General features: G+C 45.1%; 1 protein-coding gene and 1 long non-coding RNA gene across 2 annotated transcripts in view; one reads left to right on the forward strand and one right to left on the reverse strand.

The window, feature by feature from the left end:
• The window catches only part of immp2l (inner mitochondrial membrane peptidase subunit 2), a 189,017-nt gene that overhangs the window by 35,002 nt on the left and 128,678 nt on the right, over positions 1-25,337 (forward strand). Inside the window, exon 3 of the mRNA XM_040038769.1 lies at positions 3,085-3,188. Within this exon, the coding sequence (XP_039894703.1) occupies positions 3,085-3,188 (104 nt within the window). The remainder of the gene's footprint in view (positions 1-3,084; positions 3,189-25,337) is intronic.
• Positions 2,409-23,610, reverse strand: LOC120737870. Its single transcript, XR_005696858.1, has 3 exons — positions 23,498-23,610; positions 7,358-7,364; positions 2,409-2,421 (listed from the first exon to the last, which is right to left on the reverse strand). It is a non-coding gene; the product is annotated as an uncharacterized LOC120737870 (long non-coding RNA).

Below are 25,337 nucleotides of genomic sequence, written 5' to 3' on the forward strand. Positions count from 1 at the left end.
CCCTCACCTAGTACCATTACCCCTGACTAGTTGAACTGGGCTTCCTCTGAAGGGACTTGGCTTTAGAGATGGGGTGGGGAGGCTTGGCTTTCTCTGCTTTGACCGCTGACTGTGGCGCATGATAAACATCAGATAATAGATTAATAGGTGGACAAATGTTGGATTAACACAATTATGAAGGTGAATATCAGGGCTGCCACGATTAGTCGACTAGTCACGACTACGTCGACTATCAGAATCGTCGACGACTGATTTAATAGTCGACGCCTCGTTTGAAGCTTTGTAAGATCACAAAAGACGCAGGAATAAGTAGCAGGATTTAAGAGTGTAATAACAGACTGAAACAGAAGATGGCAGCACTGCATGTACAAGGATGCCAGCTGCTGTTAAACCCCGAAGAAGAAGAAGCTGTGTCCCAGAATTCATAGCGCAGCCCAGCTCAGTTTCCAACAATGGCGGCAGCTAGTTAGTTTTAATATTACTCTTATTATTCTTTCTGGGTCACAAAATAAACGTTTAACATATTTTCAGGCAGGAATGTAGCTGTGTAAACCTCAAATATCTGCTCAGTTTATCAAGACACCGCATATTTTCAAAAGCGCTCCGACGTTTTCGGAGACGTCTGTTACCCACTAGCTCGATAGCTAGCCGGGGGCAAGGCTCACTAGAGCCGTGAGAACACCGGACTCCCGGCAAATCGTTTTTAAACCCACCGCCGTCTTTCGCTAGTCAGGTTAAACATGATATATAAGTCACTTAGATAACTTAAAAATGTTATTGTTTGGCTTTTTTCAGTGTTTTATTTGTTCCTGAGTAAATCGGTTTGGCTGAGATTAAAGTTTTTACACAGCTGAATAAACATCAAGCAGACAGCTGATCATCAGAAGTGTGAGATGCTCGAGAATTTACTCCGGTGTCCTGTTATATTTTAGATAGCAAGGAGTTTATTAAACTTCACCGAAACAATCTGCAAATTTCATTAAAATTTAACAAACTATCATCTTGTCTTTATTTTTAGTTAGCACCTTAAACACTTAAAGCTGTAAGCTAATGATAGTTATATAAGAGCAGATGCTGCTGGTGCAATAAGCTGTACGTTTTATGTCCAATGGATGATGATCTGATTAGTCGACTAATCGCAAAAATAATCGGTGACTAGTCGACTATCAAAATAATCGTTTGTGGCAGCCCTAGTGAAGATGCTGCAGAGGATGGAGATGTGCTGTTTGGTGCCATCCATGAAGCAGATGATTTACAGGCAGTATGAGAATAATGGAACTATCTCAGACAGTATACCAACGACCTTAAACCCCTACATGGAGTCTGTAGGTCTGGTGTCTTTCTGCTCTTATTGCTTAGAGCTGACCCTGAACTGTTAACAGTGCCCAGCCTTCAGATGAGAAAACCTTTTTATGTACGTAACCCCCTGACACTGACCTCTGGGTAAACGTTAACATTTTAATCTGAATAAAGATTTAGCAAACACATCTATAATTGTGTTACCTGGTGAATATTGAGGAGGAACGGCCTCATGGGGGTCAATGTTGGGACTCTGTAGGGCGTGTGTGGATATCGCCAGTTGTTAAAGCAAACCAAATAAAAGTTTTGCCCTGCGTAAACATCGCGTTTCTCGCCAACGGATGTGTGTCTCCCTTTCTATTTACCGGTTGTGCTGATGTGTTGTGTGAGAGCACGGTGCCTGCTGTTTACTCTGCGGGAGACCAGATAATTTCTGTAGATAATGCACACTGCTGTGCAAAAAGTTTATATGCATCTGATGCTCAGATTCCTATCCGTCGGGGACGTGTGGGATCATCTCGGATGCATTGTGCAGCACAACAATGAGCCCCAACATTCATCCGGAGTGATAAAGGACTATCATCGAGCAGAGAAGAACGAGCGGTCCTGGAACAGATGGTGTGGACCCCACAAAGCCCCCGATCTCAGCATCGTGGAGTCATTCTGGGATTGCAGAAAGAGATGGGGGAAAGTTTAGATGTTACTGCCAACTCATATGGAAAAGGGAAAACTTTCCCTCGAACAGTGAATGCATATACATCATATAAAAGACTAACAGGACTCATACGTGTTATATGGACTTTTTCATGCGGTTGCTGTGACAACCCTTGTCCAGTCTCTGGATCCAACCATGGAGGAGTTTTCAGTAGGAGAGTCTACAGTTCTCAAACCCACGCATGGTCCATTAGCTCCAGTGTGTGAGCAGCTGAATGCTGCTTGTTTCTTTGGACTGCATCGAGTCCTGAGTTCGCGGCCTGGGGTCGGACTATCAGTGCAGAGCCGGCGCCCGTGGGAGAACCTTATGCAGAAATGACCCGGACCGTGTTGATGCCATCTCTCGCCTGCGCAGTGTACATTTAAAAGCAACCCAACCTCACCTGGCTTGGCTCCCCGTGTGCTCGTCTTCTCCCACAAAGTGACGATCTGGTCAAGTTAAACTAAAATCATAAACCAGCGGTCCCCAATCTTTTTTGCGCGGCACACCGGTTTATGTCCTACGATATTTTCACGGACTGGCCTTTAAGGTGTCGCAGATAAATACAGCAAAATAAAACCAGTACCAGTACAAAAAAAAGAAAATGTATTCATAACACACGGGAAAAGACCCAGGGAAACTGAGTTAACGATAAAAGTGATAAAAAAATAACGATAAAAATGCTGAAAACCATAAATTTCACACCCGAACCTCAACTCTCGCGGCCTGGTACCGAACGACTCGAGGTTGGGGACCGCTGTCACAAACCATACCTGATTTTTAATTCGGCTGCTCTCCCTCCAATCTAGTCTTCTTGTTCGGCGGCTTCTTCTGACCATAGATCTCAAAATTGCACCGAAGGCAAAGACTGGCTTCTGAACGTGAGAGATTTTTGGCCACACCCACAAACTGTTGTCTTGCTATCAGCCAGATTTGAGCTGTTTTCCCAGTCAGTTTAGTGCTACCCCAGGAGAAGACCATAAGAACTGAGATTATTTTTAACTAATAGGTTCCTGTCATTGCAAAGATTGTACACATAACATCTATGAACAGTGATTTTCTATAAACTGTGTTTGTGGTTCTGTGTTCAGCCATTCCTCAACCCAGAGGGGGGGTCCAAGTGTGACGTCGTCCTGCTGAATCGTTGGAGCGTGAGAAACTACCAGGTCCAACGAGGTGACATCGTGTCTGTTGTGTGAGTAAATAAACCAAACGACACACGTGTGCATAAAATGGTTGTTTTGTTGAGAAATTATCGGACGGTGATGATGTAAACAAAAACCCCCGGTGCGTCTTTCACTCACGTTTCACGTGTACGTTTGTTTTTGTGTGGACGAGTCTCAGAAGTCGCTCTACGGCTACACGGCTAAGCTGCTGGGTTTGTGTTGATGCAGAAACCTTTTCACAGCCTCATATTCAACACCATCATCGAGTATAAAGACGTGTTTGAACAAAATACCTGCAAGAAAAGGACAACAAAAAACCAGCGTGTCAGAATGATCTGAAAGTGACAGATAACAAATATCTGCTGGAGAAATCAAATGAAGCCACGAAACGCTGTGATTAACAGTGGCTGCGGTATTTTAAAAAGTTCGCGAGCTCTGATGGAGAACACGTTCCCAACATTTGTTTTGTTGTGTGTCTCTCTGTAGATGGCGGCTGCTTTGGAAAGCTTAGCGCAGCGAGAACAATAGGAGCGCTCTTTATCTGACATTTCGTGGGTACAAGGAGATGAGTCACTTATAAAACTAATATAATTTTTTTGTCAAAGCATCAAAGCTGAGCCGTTGGTCTAACAGTTGGATTATAGCTGTGATAACACACTGCAGCCTCAAAGTCAGAAACACATTAAAGCAGGGATGTATGCACGTTTTCTTCCAGTCTTTTCCTTTTGTTAAACGGACACTCGGTCCGTTAAAAGGATTTCTGGAAGTGACTTTTAAGTTTTAACTAGAAACTAAGTTTGTGGGCGGTATGTTCCTCCCGGTTTGGAGGCTAAATCACTTTTGATGATTTTGCTATACAAGTTGTGATTGGAAAGTTTGGTCGGTCCATTGATCCATCCGTCTAAGATCTGGACAAAGGAAGGATTGTAAGTCTGCTAACTCGGGGGAGTGGTGAGTTTTGCATTTATATGGATTTTTTGCGTATTCTGTGTGTAGGCAAACGATGGCCATGGCACTGTGGTGCATAAGATAAGATAAGATGAACTAATAAAGGTCATCTTATCTTATCTTATACACCACAGTGCGGTCTATGAGTCTTTTGCCCAAGGTAGAATATTAATTAGAGCTCCTCTAAGTCTCGAAATACTTGACTCCATGATCATTGAATAAAACAACAAGGATGCTCGTGGTTCGAGTTTGGACTCTTCTACTGAAAACTGTGACTCGGCCGGACGCCCCGGTCTCGTCTCCAGGTAAGTCAGATTCCCACATCCGCTTCGTGCGCGGTGGATTCTGCTCCGAGTGAACCAAACATAACAAACAGCGAGTGTGGTCCATCGAAAGAGCACCGACGCACACAGAGCCTTCGCTGCTCATTAGACAAATCTCGCTGGAGAATCACAAGTTTGAGTTTTTGCATCCGAGTGCAGCCTGGGAATGTCTCAGCCGTCCGTCCTCAGTCCCAGACGTCCGTCCTCAGTCCCAGACGTCCGCCGCTCCATCGATGTTCCTGTGAGCGTCACACACACTGATTCAACCTGTTCAAACCGGAGAAGCTGCAGTCCCTCCAGCTGCTCTAGGACTCACAAAACTGAGATTTCACACAATGAAATTGACAGATTTAACAGCCTTTTCCAGCTGTTTGATGGCGTGACGATGATTCTGTCATTTTTCCCCTAATTTTTTGTTATTTGAGGCAATCTGTGACAGGAGGCAGGAAGACGAGTCCTCCTCTGTGATTTTGCCCGGATGGCAGCTCCTCTCTGCTCAAGAGTCGGCGCTTTTGTAGGAAAAGATGTTTCTAAAAGTGTGTTCCTGTCGGTGCACGGAGCACAGCAGCTCCGAACTGTAATTTAGCCTAATCTGAGTCTGAGTGCTGCTCACTTTGAGCCCCTATATTGTAGCTGAATGTATAAAGAGGCCTCTTTCTGGAGGAGGGGAGGCAGAGCAGCATCACACAGCTGCACAGCCATATACAGATGGAAAGGGAAATGGGGACACTGGTCGTGTAAAGTTCACCTGAGTGCAGATTCTCTCTGACATTTAGACTCGATCTGCTGTTTTTGTGGCGTTATCAGCTCAGTGCACCTCAGCCCTCCTCCCGTCTCTGCCTTTTTCTCTGTTTGTCTTCCAATCTTAAATCACCACCTGTTTACGTGGCAGCCCTTTGAAGAAGAGGGGGATCTTTCCTCAAAGCAGCAGATAGCGAGTCCTCCACATGTGACAGTGATCTGTATCGCCTCACCTCATCACTGGGGATTGTGTTCAAATCTCTCGTAAAGCCGCGTCTATCATCCTGCGACGTCGCCTCGGATTTAAATTTCAAACGTGCGACTACGCTGCGGGCGAGGCCGACTCGGGCTTGTAATTGGCACTCGTTTTAAGGAAGATCGTTCGGGGGAATGTGCCGGTCCGTAGAGTAAAGTCTTATTTACGCTGTTTGGCACGTGCTGGAGAAGGAAAGCGATTGCGTCCCTTTCTTTCTGGAGAGCTCGGCGCTTCCATGGCTGTTTGTTTGGTGAAGACCAAACCTGATTGATTTTACGTTCGACCATTTTCCTCTGAGCGGCCTCGGAACAGATTTGTGCAAAACATCATTTTCTCCAGGACGGGGAGGAAATGTTTCAGGCGGGTTATAAATCTGCACCACGAACGACGTATGGAGTCCCGTGCTCCTGCGCTCCTTTTGTTTTGTAGGGTTTGAAAGCTTTAATGACGGCTATCCTGGATCATCGGGTAACGGTGGTGAGATGAGCCCCAACCCAAAGTTAGTTAGATGTGAACTTTTCCACCACTTCTCCAGACTTTTGTCTCAGAGGCAAAGCGATGTTCAATCAGGTTCAGCAGCCTGGAGAAGTGCCAGGAAAGCACCGAAAATTCATCCCAGTACTGTCATCTGTGAACTGGGTGTTACACTGGTGAGAAGAGTCACTTTTACCAACTCCCAGCTCCTCCTGTTACATTTCAGAGGGGATCTACTCCACCTTTCCTTATTTTCCTGTCAAACACATCCTGTTCCAAAGCTGGATGAGTGGGAGAGATGTGGTCAGAAGACCCACCCACCTGCTGGTCAGGCCTTCTGTTTATGAGGGGAAGCCAATCATAAAGACAAGTTGGTGTAAAGAGAGAGGAGCTTCGACAGCTCATGTCAAATGGAGGATAAACTGAGGGGCTGTGAGACCCTGTGTCAGGTAAATAATGATTATGAACTTTAATAAGTTACAGTTTTGTGATGTGCTGGGTTCATGTTGTAAAGGGGACAGTCGCACAGCTGCAGACTGATGTCCTTTTTGTAAAGAGTCGTCTGCGTTGCCAACTGGAGACACGCAGAGAATAAACCTGAAATAATTCGATTCAACTTTATTTATACAGCGGTCAACAGTCGCCTCAAGGCGCTTTATATTGTACAGTAGATCGTACAATAACATACAGAGAAAACCCAACAATCATATGACCCCCTATGAGCAGCACTTTGGCGACAGTGGGAAGGAAAAACTCCCTTTTAACAGGAAGAAACCTCCAGCAGAACCAGGCTCAGGGAGGGGCGGGGCCATCTGCTGTGATTGGTTGGGGTGAGAGAAGGAAGACAGGATAAAGACATGCTGTGGAAGAGAGACAGAGGTTAATAACAGAGGTCTGTTAACACATAGTGAGTGAAGAAGAATCATGTCAAGTAACAGCTGGTCGGGTAACCGGTTTTATGACGACCTGTGTTCTGTAGTTTCCCTGAAATCACGTTGAGGTTTTATTCTTGGCTCGAGTTGGAGATCCTAATCAGGAGTTCTTGGTCGAACGTTTCACTGTCGTTCTTGTTTTTCTAGCTCAGACTGGAAATAATCTAGTATTTCTAGTACTTTAACAAAACACTCAAATAATGAAGGAGAGGATGCTAAAATATATAAATGAAATGTAAGTACAGGTTATACTTGTTTAACGTTGGGCCTTTCCTAAACCTGATGTAGGTTTTTGGTGTCTGCGAGTCAGAATAAAACCCAAATGTCACAAATATGAAGCAAGATACAAACTGATAAACTTGTGATTCATGCTGAACTTTAGAAACAGGGCTGTGAAGAAAGGATTTGGCCACATTCTGATTTCTTACTTTCATTTTGTTTCAGTTCATCGAACAAACTTTAAGACAAAAGATAACCGAGTAAATGCAACATGCAGAGTTCAATTTCACAATCCAGACCCAGACCTGATCTCTGTCACACCTGCTGAAAAAAATAAAGTGAAGCAGGCTGAAAGATCTCAAACAGCAGCACATCACGCCGCGACCCAGTCAGTGACACCATCAGTCGGTCACAGAGACTTTTTAAGGCTCTGGGACTCCAGAGAACCACAGTGAGAGCTGTTATCCACGCACGGAGGAAACCTGGAACGGGGCTGAGCCTTCCCACCTCCCCAACCTCTGATCGAAAAATACGAAGGTTTGGCAGCGGCCGAGTTGAAGTCTGGACTGACTGAGGTCATGACAAAGAATCTCGGACGTGATATGAAGGAGTCACTGACGTTGTTGGGTTCAGGGGCAGGTAGCCTCTACATGGCTTTAACGCATCGTTCCTCCTCTTGATGTCCCGTGTGCCGAACTACCAGCTCGTGTGTTTCTGTCGCCGGCGCCGTCTGACATGTTGGTTTTGATGCCCTGCGATGAGAGCGTGATTCTAGAGGCTACACGTATGCAATGAGCAGGGCGTGCTTTTACAGTGTGACGTGTGCCGTTTACGCGTCGGCTCTCTGCGAGTCATGGCGCGCTGAAGTCTACATGGCTTCAGTCGTGTTTCTGGGGTTGCTGGTGTTGTTAGAAGAGGACGTGTGGAAACGTCTTCCCACTGTGGAGATTTGTGGCAGTTAACGCAGATTTGACCTGTGTCTCAGCTCCTGAGGGTATTCACGGGCTCCCCAACAGGACGTTCGAGTGTTAATTTCATTCCCTGGTTATTATCGTAATGAGATGAAATGTAAGCCTGACTGTTATAATCACGGGCTTCATTCCCACGTCTGTAATCTTCAGCACCTACGGCACACTGAGACTTTTAACCCTCTCCAGGCAGGCGTTGCCGATTTGCAACAGTTAAAATCTAACAACCTGATTACCCCACATACGAGTTTTTTTACTCAGAAGCACCACTGCAGGACTCGGTCGTGCATTAGCAACAAAAAGTTTAATTTGAACCTGAGAGGGTTGAGGTGTGAAACTAAAATCTTCCCCCTTCTGCAGCTCTTTGAGCATCGTTTCATCCTTCAACAGTTAATTTCAATAAGCATTGTCGTTTCAGCGCAACGACTCTTTCTTGTTATCTCTCTATACCTACATGCCTCTTTCTCCAACATCTCCAGAGATCAGGACACATGTCAAAGTCTCAGTTAGTTGTTTCTTAAAATATTATTATTTTCTGAGGCGTAGACTGTTGAGGTGAGGAAGCAAAAAGCCTGTGGGGTTTCTATAAGCGTCTCAAATACAGATGCAAACGACAGGAGAGAAGAAACCCGGTGAAAACAGCGAGGCGGAAATAACGAAGGGAGTCAAAGAAATGAGCGCCGTGCTTGTGTGCTGAAGGAGTTCAAACTGAAGGAGCTGGAATAACAGTTATCGCAACAAATTGCATTTTTGTTGCACGCTGTTTAAAAAGAGGTGAAGCATTGCTCATGCTGCCACAGCAGCTGGTTTCCTTCGCCTAAACGAGGCGACTCCCAGCAGAACAGGTCACTCTGTAACACCACTGCAGTGATATTCATTCATACTCGAAGAAAATTACGAGGGGTTTGGGTTTGCTAAACGTAGTATTGTAACCGAGGTGTTCACTGAGCAGCACACTAATGCGTTTCAAACTCTGGATGGGTGGGTGAGCGCAGCCCAGTTTATTTTAAAGGTCGACACTTAGGATGAATTTTGAGACATAAAATGACAAAAAGCTGTTTTGGGTCTTGGAGTCCAATTAAACTTTCCACATATTTCAAACAAGATTCCCCAGATTGTGTCAAATGTTTTTGTTTTTCAGTATAAATCATTTTCTTCCAGTGGAAGCTCGTCTTATCCAGTCGCGTTGGTCAACACTATCAGCTTATTGGATCTCACATCTATAAGAGCTGCAGTACTTCCTCATTAACTTAAAAACCTATCAGCTGAATTCAGCCATAAATAAAGTCAGTGTATTTTACTGTAACACATATTATGAGGATCTGCCTCCTCATAATTGGAAAAACAGACTCCTGCTCTCAGATTCACTTGAAGTTTCATATCCCTGCACTAAGATGAGTATCTGTGGAGTAAGAATTCTCCAGTCGTCTTGGAGGGGTGCAGACGTGTGACGTGCTTTTAAAACCATTTCACCTTTCAGGTAGATTTCTACTCTTTTTCATGCTCTCAGCCTTAAATGACTGTTATTACTCTTCATCAGTGTCACACGTGTAACCAGTAGGTGGCCGCCTCTAAATACCAGTAGGTTCCTATAACCGTATTAAATGCAGGTCACTGTGCCCCATTGAATAGAAATAATGGGTTGAGTGTTTCCAAGTGAAAACAGCAGGAAAATGAGACATTAGGAGGCTGATGGGCAGCAGACGCATGTCCTCCTGCAGGCTGCTAATGGTAACGTAACATTAGAGACCGATAACAGGGAAGAAGTTTAATGTTGTATTTCAGTGGTTGTTTGGTTTGTTTCATTCCAATCTTGCACCACAAGAAACTTTCAATAATAATTAACTAACAGTCTTAATTTAATTACTGCTCATGTTTTGTTTGTGAGGTGTCAAAAATTTATCGTGTTGAGGAAAACATTTTAGATTTTTATAAAAATATAGACGCGGTAAGCATGCACGGTAGCACTGACACACAAAGCGCAACCTTACAGCACACCAACACAACCGGCCAACAACAGCGACCACCAGTAACGCTGCCAAAAGAACACCAACCAGCGGCAACGACAGGCCAAAGACGAGAACGAGAAGAAGGAGCAAGCGCCGTCGGCTGCAGGCGTCCTCCAGCAACAGCTTCGCTTCATGCCAAGTGGCTTTGTCATTCCAACTGTGTGCAGTGGTGCAGCACAGGACTACATAAAGTGCAAAAACTGCAAAAATAGGAATGTGCAAAAAGTAGCTTCATGCCTCTCCAGCTGTGACAGATTCTTCTCATCATGGTGGTGACCAGCAACTTTGACAAACTGGTGATAATTGATGTCCTGGGAATAACAACGTTCAAACATCATCAGTAGGGTTGATATGTGCCTGTTTCCACACTGTCGCACACTTTAAATGTGATCGTTTACATAACAAAGACACGATTAGTAATCGCAGATTACTGGTTAGAAGCTCGAGGAGGCGGTGCTTACTGTGGATATAAGGCTTTTTTTTTAACCCAGCGTTGGCTGAGACGAGCGACCTGATCGAAAACAGGAAGAGGAAACAGAATGTTGGATTTCTGCTTTAAGGCTCAGAAACCATAAAAATAACACGATTTCACTCGTAGGATGAACCTGAAAGAACGTTTGATTTTTCTGTAACAAAATGATGTTTTCCTACTTTTGCGCCTGAAACTCAGTTTAATGGAAACCAAGTTAATTGGACTTTACTTCCCCGCGGCAGTCACTACACCTTCACGGTACGATCGCACAGCTTCACACGGTTTAATCTGCTGTCATGCGTCAGACAGCAGCTGCCTCCTTCAACACATTTCATAAAAGAGAGGGCGAGCGAGGAAATGAGCGGAACGGCTGCGGTGTCTGTGTTCACCCGCTACGTTTATATATTTATTTCTCATCCGATTCCTGTTCAGCAGAGCAGGAAATTAAGTATTCACATCTTCTTAGAGCTCAGATTTATGGCCTTGCTGATTGCTAATTGGCTAGTGAATAATCACGTGTAGTACAGTGAAGACCAGAGAGCGGAGGGACCTCGTCGCTGTGGTTTACTGCTGAAGAGTGTTTGTGACGTTCCTCCTCACCTGTCTCAGGTGGTCATTAAAGGTGTCTTGCAGTGACACCTGGATGAAGTTCATCAAATTAGATAGAAATGCTTTAGATCTGCTTTTAGAACAAGAGTGCATGGTTTCATTGTTTCCAGTCTTCATCTCCAGACGTGAAGCTTTATTAGCTTAGCTCGGCATAATAAATGGATGAATTTGAAGATTGTGTTCAGAACTTACCCACCAATCATCTGATTTGATCATTAAGTGTCATCAAGCGTTCAGTAATGGCTGCCGTCCGCGAACGAGAAACTCTTCACAGCTAATTATGTGTTCTTGTCTTTGTTGAAGGTAAATAATCATTTAGAGCAGCGGTCCCCAACCCCCGGGCCTCGGACCGGTACCGGGCCGCGAGAGTTGAGGCTCAGGTGTGAAATGTATAGTTTTCAGGGTTTTTATCGGTTTTCAGGGTTATTTTGTTATCGTTTTTATCGTTAACTCTGTTTTCCTGGGTCTTTTCACGTGTGTTATGAATAAATCTTCTTTTTTAGTTTTATTTTGTTGTATTTATCCGCGACACCTTAAAGGCCGGTCCATGAAAATATTGTCGGACACTTAAAACTATTGAAAACATTTATAAAAGACGTTTAAAACTACTTGACAAAAAACCGACTTCCCACCACCACTGTCATGTGTTAAAAAAACATAAATTACTGAACTTCAATAACTTAGTGAAACTTAAAAGAGTGAGTTTAATATATAAAGTCTTACACTCCCTTGCTCCACCACCACTAAAGCAGTTCATTAGGCATAAAGAAAGCTCAGACAGGACCACTCGAGCTACAATCCGAGGAGACTTGTTTATACCCCACAGACGGACAGCATTTGGGCAGAACGTCCTTTCTGTCCAGGGTGGCCATCTGTGGAACAGTCTTCCTCAACCCATTAGAGAATGCTCGACACTCAATTTGTTTAAGGCAAAGGTTAAAAACTGGTTATGGACAATTCAAGTGTGTGATCATGTATGAGTTGTATAGTTTTAATGTTTTATTTGGGAACAGAATGGTGTGTATGTGTAAGTTTGGTGATGGAGTTTTTATTATGAATGAATGATGAATTTTTATGAATTATTATGTCTATTTTTATGCTTAAGGACAACAGATGGAAATTAGCCTTTGGCTATAATCTGGTATGTTTACATTCATGTAATTTTTTTTTTTTACATTTATGTTCATTAACATGCACTGTCCTAAATAAATAAATAAATAAATGAACCGGTCCGTGGCGCAAAAAAGGTTGGGGACCGCTGATTTAGATCAAACAGCATGCCGAGTGAAATGCTGACACACGTTTATGCTAACACAACGAGCCAGAGTCCGCTCTTTGTCCCGCTGCCAAAGTATAATTCCAGCACAGTTGGTGGAGAATAGCAGGAGACCCAAATCTGAGAGACGGCACATGGAGTCCATGTTGGGCTCTGAAGCTGATTTCCATTAAACTGGTGTTACAGGCGGGCTAATTAAACGGGCCCACAGAGGTTTCAGTCTTAAAGAAGCAAAAACACTTCTCAGCTTCTCAGCAGTGAATGAGACATTCAGCTCAGTTTACCTGCTGGGAGCACACCTGATCTATATAATACATGCAGTACATGTATGTGTTCTGTACACATGTACTGTTTACCTTCAGATCCCCCCCCACTGTCACTCAGCACCTGATCCCACAGGGCTGCGTATTCAGCCACCCACTGCACACCAACCCACCCAACCACCGTCATCATCACGTATACCGATGACGCCACCGTGGTTGGGCTCATCTCTGATGGAGGTGAGACAGCGTAGAGGGCGGAGGCAGACGACCTGTCCCGCTCAGAGATCGTCCTTAAAACCAAAGAAGTCGTAGTGGACAGACACAGGTCCACTGTCCTGTCGTTATGAATGGAGAACAGGTGGAATCCGTCTCCACCTTCAGGTTCAGGTTCCTTTGAAGAATCAAACGTTAATCCCAGTTGTTGCTCTGACAGATGGATTGTCACTGACTTTGGTTAACCTCAAGATTGTGGCTTTTAGTGAGTCCTGTTTCCTGGAACACCAGTACGAGAGTCCGCTTCACCCTGTCCCAGCGATTAGCCTGTGGCAGGTGCTAACTGTCATCTTCCCACAGCCTCCCTGAAGCCTGTTCATAGGCAACCTAACAACACCACTGAACACACTAACCACAGCTCTCGCCTACATTATAACACTCCTCACCTACTGGATCGTTTTTAAACTCTTAAGTACTCTTATGTGCTGCTAATGCATTGTTAATTTCAGAGTCCAGAGCAACCAATGACGGCTTTCTGTTGAGGACCTGACTTTGAGCACTTTTACGTCACTGAGTCAAACGCATCAGGCTGGAAAACTGTTACTGTAACTGCTTCAACAGGAATATTCAGTAGAAATTTGGTCTACAGTTACACGTGCAGAAGTGAATCATTAAATTTATGTTAGCTTTTCATCGACTTTCGTTCTGAAATGCTCACGAGCTTTCTTTGAGCCACAGCTGGATACAACCCCACCCCTGCTGGCCTGCCTGGTTGCTGTCCAGCGATTGGTCACCACGCTGTCTCCTTGTGAGAACCCTGATTGGACATCCTACAGCCGGTACTTCAGTTACCGATCAAATCAAAGAGTGTAATCAGACCTCTGTATGATTACAGGTGTAACTGTGACCGATTACCAAGATGAGTAAAGTCGCACACCTTTTGCTGTCGAACTACTTCGACCAAAACCGCCGTTTGCTCCTCAGACAGTGATGTAGTTGCCGTGGGATGAGACTACAAATGGAGAGCGCTACATACAAGACAACATAATATCTGCTTCTGCCCTAATGTTCTGCCTGCACATGCTTATCCACGCCTGATATTGATGCAATTAAAAGATAAAACACTCGGAGGCAAACCCATTTATTTCTCTTTCTGTCTGTGTCCTTTCTTCTCTGCATGCTGGCTAATACGGGAGACGTCGTCAGCGTCCAACCACACGGCGCCTTCTTTGTTTTCCTCCCAGTATCTCGTACTGGCATCAAAGCAGCACACGGCTCTCCTCTAATGTTTCCTCTGCCCGTTTAGTGGCGGCGGATGCCTCCCTCCCAGCACCCGTTAGTCAGTTGACATATTGAGGGCACGATGAAGGCTGTACATTAACGCTGCAGGGAACGACACACTTAAAGGAAGCAGGTGGGAAAAGAAAGGGAAAAAGTTCTTTCTATCAGGATGTCGTTTCAACTTTTTGGCATAAATACACAATAAAAATCCCACATTGGAAATGTGGATGTCGCCACAGAGTGACTAACCCAGCCCAGTATGACCTCAGAGCGCTTTATTAATGTCAGGCCGGGACAGTTGAGCTCAGCTGTAACTCGGCACTTTAAGGCGTTTCTGTTTGCTGGCTCCGTTTAATCATGTGCTCATCACGCACAGTGTGTGCTTTGCTACCAGTTAAAGTGCTACACCTGAGAAACCCTCCTTCTCAAAGGTTTTCAAGGCGATTAGAATAGGATAGAATAGATTAAAATAGATTAGAATAGAATAGAATAGGATAGAATAGATTAGAATAGAATAGGATAGAATAGAATAGAATAATCCTTTAATTGTCCCACAACGGGAAATTTGGTTGTATCAGCAGCAAAAAAACACACATATACAAAAAGAACAGGACAGAGAACAGAAAACAAAAAAACACAATTGTTACATATTTGCATCATGACAACAGTTACCAGAGCACAGTTGTTCAAACTAGCATACAGATAGTGTGCAGACAGAGCAGGACACTGAAAGATGTTTAAATAGTTAAGAATATTTAGAATAAGTAGAAAAGTGCAGATTGTGTGATTGTACCTGTGCATTAAAAAGTAGACATGTAACTTCCAATAAGTTAGTTTATATATAAGCTGAGAAAAGTAATGTGCAGTTATAGCAGTAGAAGTTATTACAGCGCAGATGTAAACATCTGTGTTTGTTGGGAGCAGTTCAGATTGTACAGTCTGACAGCTGCAGGGAGGAAGGACCTGCAGAAACGCTCCTTCATGCATCGAGGATGCAGCAGTCTGTCACTGAAGCAGCTCTGCAGCAACATCTACATGCATGGGGTGGGAGACTCTGTCCATCAGAGGTGTTATTTTGGCCAGAGTCCTTCTGTCTCCACCACCTGCACTGGGTCCAGGGTGCATCCCAGAACAGAGCTGGCCTTCCTGATGAGTTTATCCAACCTCTTCCTCTCAGCTGCCGATAAACTGCTGCTCCAACATACCACACTGTAAAAAAATGACAGATGCCACCACAAAGTCATAGAAGGTCTTTAAAAGCGCTCCCTGGACTCCAAATGACCTCAGCCGCCTCAGCAGGTAGGGTCTGCTCTGACCCTTCCTGTAAAGAGCATCAGTGTTGTGGCTCCAGTCCAGTTTATTATTCAGGTGAACACCCAGGTACCTATAAGAGTCCACTATCTCCATGTCCACTCCCTGGATGTTCACCGGTGTCAGTGTGGTGGCTCTGCACACTGACACCGGTGAACATCCAGGGAGTGGATGTTGCACCTTTGCACTGTTTAGGCCAGACACAAAGAAGACGCCACACACATGACGGTTTAAGCTGAACATGTGGCGATGAGCTGGAAGTCCCAGCTGCTCCACATCCTTTAAGCCAGCGCTGGAAACGAGCTTTGATCCAGGCTAATTCCTCTGCTGCCAGGAGGCGTCCCCCCGCCCCCCCGAGCTCCCAGCAGGCTTTGTGTCGCCAGCGTTTTAACACAGTTCTGTTAATTGGTCCTGTGGTGGTGCTGCGTTAAAACCAGAGCAGAGAATCAAACAGTGTGAACACGCTGCACAGGAGTCCTGCTTTAAACCTGGTTTCACTCTGTCATCAGGTGCAGCCACACGTCATGAAGAATTAGTGGAGGAATTTTCTTTTATATGCGTGAGTTATAGAACCAAGAAGTGGAATTTTGAGTGTAGTTTTACTGTTGAATCAATACATCGTTTTATAGAGCCGAGACATTTACTGCAGTGCGATATGCAGCGTAGCAGCGCCCCATTAAATCACAGCTCCCAGCAGTTCATCTCAAGGTAATGATGACAAATTAAAATGACATAAAATAAAGTAAATTTAAGATCATATTTTTAATGCTGGCTTTTAGCTCTTGCATACAGACGTGCTGATGGCGTCCGTGCACTCGGAGGATTACCTTCAGCTTAATGTTCTTCGGTTTAAGTCGGAATTAAAAGTGGAAGCGTAAACATGGATGTGGATTTATGGATTTGTGACTTTGCTCGACTGTTTTTTTTCCCACAAAAGCTGTTTAAGATTCTTCTTCTTTGATTTTGGGGTAAGACTGTTGATGATGAGATGACAGACGAGTGAAGTTTAGATATTTGCTGAGTGGGCGTCCATCTCAATATTTCCTCCAGTGTCCGAACAAAATAAAACATTTAAACGAGTTAAAAACGGGTTTTTCCTTTTCCACTGATGCAAAGAAGACATTTGAAGCAAAAAGTAGAAAATGCAAGAATATCGTTGTTTGTTGGCGTCCATAAGTTTGTTGTACACGTACAATGACAATAAGAGGCTATTTTATTCTGTTGTGCCGATCACAGTGTGTCGGGTGCTTGTTTTTATCACGTTACTGCAGCAGGGAGTCGGGTTCAGAGACCCAGGATGGGCTGGCGTCCCCCTTCCTGCTCACTGGGAGCTGCTCTAACACTCAGTTTAGCTTCACCTGTTTTTCTGCAGTGAAATCTTTGATAAATGGCCGGCGCTGAGCGGTCACGTGGTCAGTTTGTATTTTTGGATGTGTGTGGTGGCTCAGCCCAGAATCTCAGACCGAAATGGACGATTCAACCTTCAAGGCCTTTTTTAGACGGCCGCGATGAAGCTTTTCTCTCTGCGTCCGTCACCATTGTGTACTTTGTATTTTATGCTTTGATGGTTGAATTCGATCCAGGACATGATTTGCCATCAATAATAATAAATTCCATTCAGGTTTATTTATTCATATAGTGCCAGTTTACAACAACGGTCACCTCATTGCACTTTATGTTGTAACGTAAAGAGCGTCTGATTATAGAGAGAAACCCGAACATCCTGCTATGAAGGAAGAACTCGCTTTTAACAGGAAGTGACCTCCGGCAGAATCATCTGCATCCGATGGAGCCTCTGTTCAGTTTCTCTCAGAACATTTTAATATCTTACTTTTTATTTTACTTTAAGACCAAAGACTAAAACTGGAGCGATGAATGATGTGTGGATGTCTTTCTTCGTGGTTCCTAAAACTAAACTAAACTCTGTTTATTTTATGTAAAATTCTAATTTTAAAGTCTCTGAATTTATCATTTTTCCCCTCAGTTCTTTATCCTAGATACGTTCACCACTTTAATCACAGAAAACATCCAAGTCAGCGTTGGAAGTGCTCCATGATTTTCTCAGATATCACTCGGTGTATGTCACAGTCAAAAGAGAACTGATTGACCTGAGGCGCCCACCTGAGCGCGGCGGCAGGTGGTGGGCGGGGTGTGAGGGGTCACCTGTGATGGGCCTGGGCTTTTACCAATGAGAAAAATATTCTTCCGGATGCTGTATTAAATTTTATGTTTTGAAGAGTAAAAAATGAGATGTGTTTTCATCTGATTAATAAAACTTGATGTATTTGATTTGCTATGTGGGGGCTAAAACAAGTAACCGAAGCAAAGTGTTAAACTTTGGTGTTTCCTGGTGAGAGGCTGCGCGTCCATCAACATGCAATGGAAATCAATGCCTCAGGAACAGGAAATCGTTGGCGTCCAAATGAAAGAAGGTGGAAATGCCAGTCACACCCCAGGAGGCTGATGGATGGAAAGAAGAGGCCTCCTGGACGCCCTCAAGGCCTGGACGGGACGGGAATACAGAGAGCGCGGTAACCGTGTCCAAGGAAGATCCTGCATCCCCGCAGTTTGATTTAAACAGACAGGATGCAAAGATTAAAAACCAACGTTAATGAATATGGAAATGGAAAGAACTAAAATTAGGCCAAACTAAACGAGCAGTAATGTTACAGTTGTTCTTAAATGAAACTTCTGCAAAGAGAAAGAAATGAAGTGGTGATTTTTGAAAAGAAGTAATTCTGCTCCGTTTAACAAGCCATCCAGTAACGTCTAGTTTCATTTTTCTAAAGGGAGAGAGTCAGAAACGTCCACAGGCTCCAAAACTGAGTAAGTCGCACTAAAATAATCCAGCTGGATAAATGGCACCAAGGCCAGAGGCAAGAGGTATAAATGTACTTTTAAAAGGACAGTTCACCCCAAAACAAGATGATTGCAGGCTGTCTGTGTAAAACCGGTGAACCTGAGACTGATTGAGCTCGAACAGTCAGTTCACAACATGAATGAATGGCTGTTCATCCGCGTGCTGGACAGTCAAACGCACAGTGACGGCGCCATTAAACAGTGAGTGTTTCCCAATCGACGTGGCGGAGCGTCCGTCCCTCATCCATCTGCTACTGTCAGCGTGTGAATCACCTAAAGCAGCGGTCCCCAACCTTTTTTGCGCCACGGACCGGTTTATGCCCGACAAAATTTTTCACGGACCGGCCTTTAAGGTGTCGCGGATAAATACAACAAAATATAACACACGTGAAAAGACCCAGGAAAACTGAGTTAACGATAAAAACGATAACAAAATAACGCTGAAAACCGATAAAAGCCCTGAAAACCACACATTTCACACCTGAGCCTCAACTCTCGCGGCCCGGTACCAAACGACGAACCGGTACCGGTCCGAGGCCCGGGGGTTGGGGACCGCTGACCTAAAGTCTTTTTAATCGAGGTCTGCGTTGCCTCTGCTCTGGCCGCAGGAGACGGATGACTGAAGTCAAGGGAGGGGAGGAAGAGGAGACTGATAGAGCAGCATCCGTCCGTTGCCTTGGTAACTTGGTGAAACTCTACAGATGGGAGGAGGAGGAGGAAGCAGCCAGGTTGATGTGACTGACAGATCTGGTACAGAGCGCACAGAACGAGCGGAAGTGGGCGATCGTGACTCAAGAGTTAGGTGTTCGTCTTGTAATCGGAAGGTTGCCGGTTCGAGCCCCGGCTCGGATCCGTCTCGTTCGTTGTGTCCTTGGGCAAGACACTTCACCTACCGCCTACTGGTGTTGGCCAGAGGGGCCGATGGCGCGATATGGCAGCCTCGCTTCTGTCAGCCTGCCCCAGGGCAGCTGTGGCTACAACTGCAGCTGCCTCCACCAGTGTGTGAATGTGAGAGTGAATGAATAGTGGCATTGTAAAGCACTTTGAGGGGTCCCGAAAAGCGCTATATAAATCCAATCCATTATTATTATTATTATTATTATTATTATAAGTGGCAGCGAGAAGAAAGAAGCTCCGAGACGCCGACGAGGCGAGCGCTCATCTGCTTCACGTGGGTTCCTCCTCTCTGCGCGCCCTCGCCTCATGCGCCACGAGAAGACGATTTGATGCTCGAGTTTCCAGACTGTGGGTCATCCCAGTCAGAGGCTGCGTGAAACTTTCACAGCATCGGTGGAATATAAATGCGTCGCCAGCTGAGGCCCGCATGTCGCTTTTTATTGAGAGATTAGCGGGATAACTCCTCACACGATACTCGGGGTCCTTGTGTTACCACAGAGCTGCCCTTGGTGCGCCTATGTCATTCGTCACGTTTAAAGCAGGGCTGTCGAGGAGAGGTGGATGTTGTTGCGGGAGGGGGTCGAGGGGGGAAGCAGCCTCGGGCTACGGGTCATATTTCATCGTTTAAGTGGAGCATCGCCTCCAAACTCCCCGCTGCCTGGCTCAGATGAAAGATAGCAGCGGGAGGCTTCACGCCAAAGCTTTGAGGCCTGTTCGTCACATCAGTGACTCGGGCTCTCTGAGGACTCGGGGAGGACCACACCTCGGGCAACAAAGCCTAGCAGCGAGGCGGGGAGAGGGGGAATTTGTAATGTCACTGGTAGACGCTGTGAGGTCTCAAACATTCATCTTTACTGACAGCGAGTGTCGGCAGGAGCAGAATCTGGGTTCCTGCTCATGTGAGATCAGGACAAAAAGAAAACGTGCAGGGACCCTCTGCTGTGTGACATTTGAGTCAGATAACTTGATGCGTACAGCACGTCCGGACTGCAGCAAGAACGATTTGGGATGATTGATGAATTATAGTTTCTAAGGTGTTTGCGAATCTCCTTTTTTCACTTCTCTTATCTCCTCGAAACTGACGAGGAAGCAGGAAGAGGTCCTCTGCATCTCAGCCTGCCTGGGGCATTTTTCATCGTGTGGCTTAATCTTGTGTCACACGGTGAATCATCTCCTTAGGAATCAATGATCTGTCAACAACGCTACAGCATATCTGGAGATTTGACAGTTACCGTCATGTGAAAAAGGCATTTCTGATACGACTCTGAAATAAACACCAAGTCAGCCCTCACTGCTTCCATAGGACTTAAGAGAAAAATTACCAGCCATGGTCAGCACGCTGGAGGACAGACGATGATCTGAGTGGACCATGAGCTCCTCTGTAGAGTCAGTGTGAGGCCGTGTGTCCCACAGCTGAAGCTTGGATCACACCGGGTCATCAACAGGACAAAGATCTCAGCACAGCAGCAGATCTGCAACAGAACGACCGAAGAAGAGAAGAACGGAGCTGCTGCAGAGCTCAGAGAGCTGTGCATGAACGAATGCAGCAAACCTCAATGAGCTGAAGCAACACTGTGTTTTATTATTCAGTAATTCAAAGGTTCAGTACCAGAGTGAGTAAAATCTCAGTAAAACACACACACGGGTAAATCAGTGATGTGCAGCATTCATTGACTAACAAACATGTAAACAAATAAAGATGAGCACACTCTGGACAGAAATACCAAAAGCTGAAATGATGGTTTCAGTGCAAACTGTGACTAAAGTGTGCGTCTGTGATTTAATTATCACACAGGGAGGTGTGAATGTAAGCTGAGGTAGAAAGGTGTGAAATTAAATGTGAGTCTTTCCATAGCGAGCAGTCGTCTTTAATAAGCTTCAGAGGATAATGACAAGAAACACAATGTGAGCGGAGTGCTTCGGTGTTCAGGCGGAGCTCAAAGTCCTGCCTAGGAAGAGATGATCTGATGATGTCCCGACTATTTGTGATCCAGTCGGTCCGTTTATCATCAGCCTACTGACAAATTCAACCTTTTTTAAATATCGGCTGCTTGTTTGCTTTAAACCGAAAACGATGAACAAAATTAAGAAATAAGAATAACGGGAGAAAAGGCTTGATGATGCCCATCAGTGAAATCAAAGTCTGTATGCTGGCAGTCTGATCCAAATGAACGGAAATCATGTCAGCTGTAGACTGTGTGCAGCACGTATACGGATGGGTGCAGCTACTTTAGATCCATGCATCAGTTTCCTTATGAGGCTGCGAGGTGAGCATCTTGGTTGCCATGGTGTTGGTTCTCTTTGGATCCACATCTGGATGAGAGGATGCAGCTGGTTGGATCCATCGACGTGCAGGTGCATCCCACAGGTGCTCATCAGTGTCTGTCAGGTGACGGCATTCACAAAGAGTTTATTTGTATTATCTGTTCATTGTTGGTTGTTTGGCTCTGCTCACTCCAAACCATCAGTTTGAACACAGAGGCTGTCCCTAAAAGCCTCTCGCTGCAGTCTCGTTTTGCTCTATAGTGCCGTCTCCACCCAGGGATGCTACCTGCTGCTGTTGCCATGGTTACATTTCTGTCAAACTCATTTTCTTCCCTCCCGCCATCAGATCTCAGTGAGTTACTTCAGCGTACGATCGGGGCCTGCAGCTTCGCCCTGCCTGTAATATCTGCTGATCATATGAGCCGAGCCGCAGGTTCAGTTTATGGTGACGATGAGTCCGAACTGCAGCAGGAATTCTGTTAGCATCATCAGGAAAACCGGCACAGAAATAATTATTAATCGTTCAGCCTGTGCTGGTGATTTTGTGTTAAATGGCTCTGATCTCTCTCTGCAGATGCAAACCTGTCTGCTTTTACTATGACAGCTGGCTGCTCGCTGCTGCTGAATGCTCCTGCTGACCTTCTGCTTCTCGCTGTCTTATTCTCGTGCCGTATGAAAGGTCTCTGAGAACAGTTCTCAAGATCCAGACTTTGGTTGCGGGCAGGTGAAAGCAGCACCAACAAAACACTGTGTAAAGCAGTTTGCAGCCAGAGCGTTTCCAATCCAATATTTTCAAATCCGATCTGGGTCACTTTCGTATGTGGTGCTGAATCCGAGACATATCCGATGTTTTAGAAAGCGACTGCTGTTTGATGGTCACGTCGCATTAAATCCGTCTTTTACGTCACTGACACAAGACAGACACCAATTATCAGCTCCGGAGAAGGCATCGTGAACACTTCCTGGACATCCGGTGAAACTGTTGGGAAGACAACGTTGGAGAAACGTGAACATTTTATTTGTACTGTATAATCTGCAGATTCTGACAGAAATCTGCAGCTATCCTTTGAAGCACCGCTCCTCTAAAACAGCAATAAGGATAATTATTAGGTTATTTACATTAATATGTAAATAACAAAATAACTTAAAGCAAAAATTGGGAAACGTAAAGTCTGAAGTCTTTATATTAAGGCCATCAGTCAAACATACTGTTGTTCTGGGTCTAAACAGAGCGCGTTGTGTGTGACGTCTTCTTTTGCGCATGCGGCCGCTTTGAGCGTTCACACTAGAGCGCGTTTGCTGTCGCATTTTATTTGTAGTGTGAACAAGCAGACAAAAAAATCGGATTTGATCAAAAAATCGGAATTGAGCATCAAGACCTGCAGAGTGAACGTAGCCTTAGAAAACAGAGTTAACATATTACAAACACTGAGACCCCCACTCTGCATCCACTGGGCCATTGGCCTCTTGTTGTTTTATATTTACAGATAAGCAGAGTCTCCTGCAAACCTACTTCTAAGTTATGGCAATTATGAGTTTTATTAAAGGTACAAGCATCAGCATCAGCAACCCCCAACTGTAGCTTCCTGTCTCCTTCTATGGCAAACAGACCCCCAGTGTCCATAAATTCCATCCATCCATCCATTCACTTCCGCTTATCCTTTTCAGGGTCGCAGCGCTGGAGCCTATCCCAGCTGTCATAGGGCGAGAGGCGGGGTACACCCTAGACAGGTCGCCAGTCTGTCGCAGGGCCAACACACAGGGACAGACAACCATTCGTGCTCACATTCATTCACACATTCACACCTAGTGGCAATTTGGATTATCCAATTAACCTATCCCCACAAGCTGCATGTCTTTGGACGGTGGGAGGAAGCCGGAGTACCCGGAGGGAACCCACGCAAACACGGGGAGAACATGCAAACTCCACACAGAAAGACCCCGGCCTCATGGCCTTGAACTCAGGACCTTCTTGCTGTGCGGCAACAGTGCTAGCCACCGTGCTGCCTAGTCCGATAGGACCCGAAAGATGGTGAACTATGCCTGGGCAGGGCGAAGCCAGAGGAAACTCTGGTGGAGGCCCGTAGCGGTCCTGACGTGCAAATCGGTCGTCCGACCTGGGTATAGGGGCGAAAGACTAATCGAACCATCTAGTAGCTGGTTCCCTCCGAAGTTTCCCTCAGGATAGCTGGCGCTCAAGTCTGCGGGATGAACCGAACGCCGGGTTAAGGCGCCCGATGCCGACGCTCATCAGACCCCAGAAAAGGTGTTGGTTGATATAGACAGCAGGACGGTGGCCATGGAAGTTGGAATCCGCTAAGGAGTGTGTAACAACTCACCTGCCGAATCAACTAGCCCTGAAAATGGATGGCGCTGGAGCGTCGGGCCCATACCCTGGCCGTCGCCGGCAATAGGAGCCGCGAGGGCTACGCCGCGACGAGTAGAAGGGCCGCTGCGGTGAGCACGGAAGCCTAGGGCGCGAACCCGGGTGGAGCCGCCATGGGTGCAGATCTTGGTGGTAGTCCATAAATTCCTTTCTCTCTAAACAATTACACACACTCTCAGGCTACAGCTAAGCCAACCTAAAACACAGACAAATCCTTCCTTATTCCTATGATCTAAACAAATTTAACACATCATATTATAATAATTATTTCTTGTACTCACAGTCACCAGAGGTGCGGGGTGCTCGGTCTCTGTCCACCAGTTGGTTCAGTCTAATCAGTATTAGTCAGTATTAGCTAAGCTCGGTAGTGTTGCCTCGGATGTATGGCTCCCCCCATTTTGCCAGAGCGAGATAGAAACCAAGGCTACAGTCCTACAACCAAGATGGCTGCTGATTGGGAAAACTGTGTTTGTTACTCTTAGCAGTCCAACAAACATCACGAAAAGAACTTAGCATCCAAAAGATTGGTTAAGACTTGTATCTTCACAAAGAAGTTCTGCTTCATTTTGTGTGAGTATTTCCACAAACTTAGAAGTTTAGGGTCCCTTTTTTTATCACATGTGCTCTACAAGTAACACCTGGCTTATTGGATTACCTGGAGCCTGGAATTCATTTTGTCTTCTAAGAATTTAAATTGGTGATCAAGAAACATAACAACTAAGAGCCTAACAGAAGATATTGAAGAAGTTAAGAAGTCTCTTAACTTCATGTCAGAGGAATTGAGTAAGGTGGTGAAACAGCAAGCAGGACTACTGGACTTAATTGAAGAAGTAAGACAACTGAAGATTGTGATTAAGGAAAAAGACAAGAAGATTGAAGTGCTGGAAAAAAGAGTTGAAGATTTGGAGCAGTATACAAGAATGGAAGATGTGATTATTTCTGGACTGAAGACAAATCACTACACCTATGCACGGAGTACAGCAAGTGACAAGGAGGGGGAAGATGCACCAAGAGCTGAAAAGGATTTGCTTGAGCAGCAGGTTATTCAGTTTTTCAAAGACAAAGACATTCTTTTGGATAGCAAAAACATAGCTGCATGTCATACTATTCCACAAAAACATACCAAGATGCCAACTATCATACTACGATTTGTGAACAGGAAATATAAAGTTGAACTGTTAAAGATGGGAAAGAAGTTAAAGGGAACCGGTGTATATGTGAATGAGCATCTCACCAAGAGAAATGCTGAAATTGCACGACAGGCAAGACTATTGAAGAAGGAAAGGCACATCCAAGATACCTGGACCAGGAACTGTAAGGTATTCATAAGACTTAATGGGACACCAGAACAAGCTAAAGTAATTGTTGTCAGAGACATTGCAGATCTTGAGAGATTTAAACAAAAGAAATAGTTCAGTGTAGAAAAGAATTGTGTTGCTGACTGTGATAGGAACAATATCTGATAAGTGTGAGAAA

The sequence above is a fragment of the Simochromis diagramma genome, unplaced genomic scaffold, assembly GCF_900408965.1.
Source record: "Simochromis diagramma unplaced genomic scaffold, fSimDia1.1 OVJJ01000366.1, whole genome shotgun sequence".
NCBI classification, from domain to species: Eukaryota; Metazoa; Chordata; class Actinopteri; order Cichliformes; family Cichlidae; genus Simochromis; species Simochromis diagramma.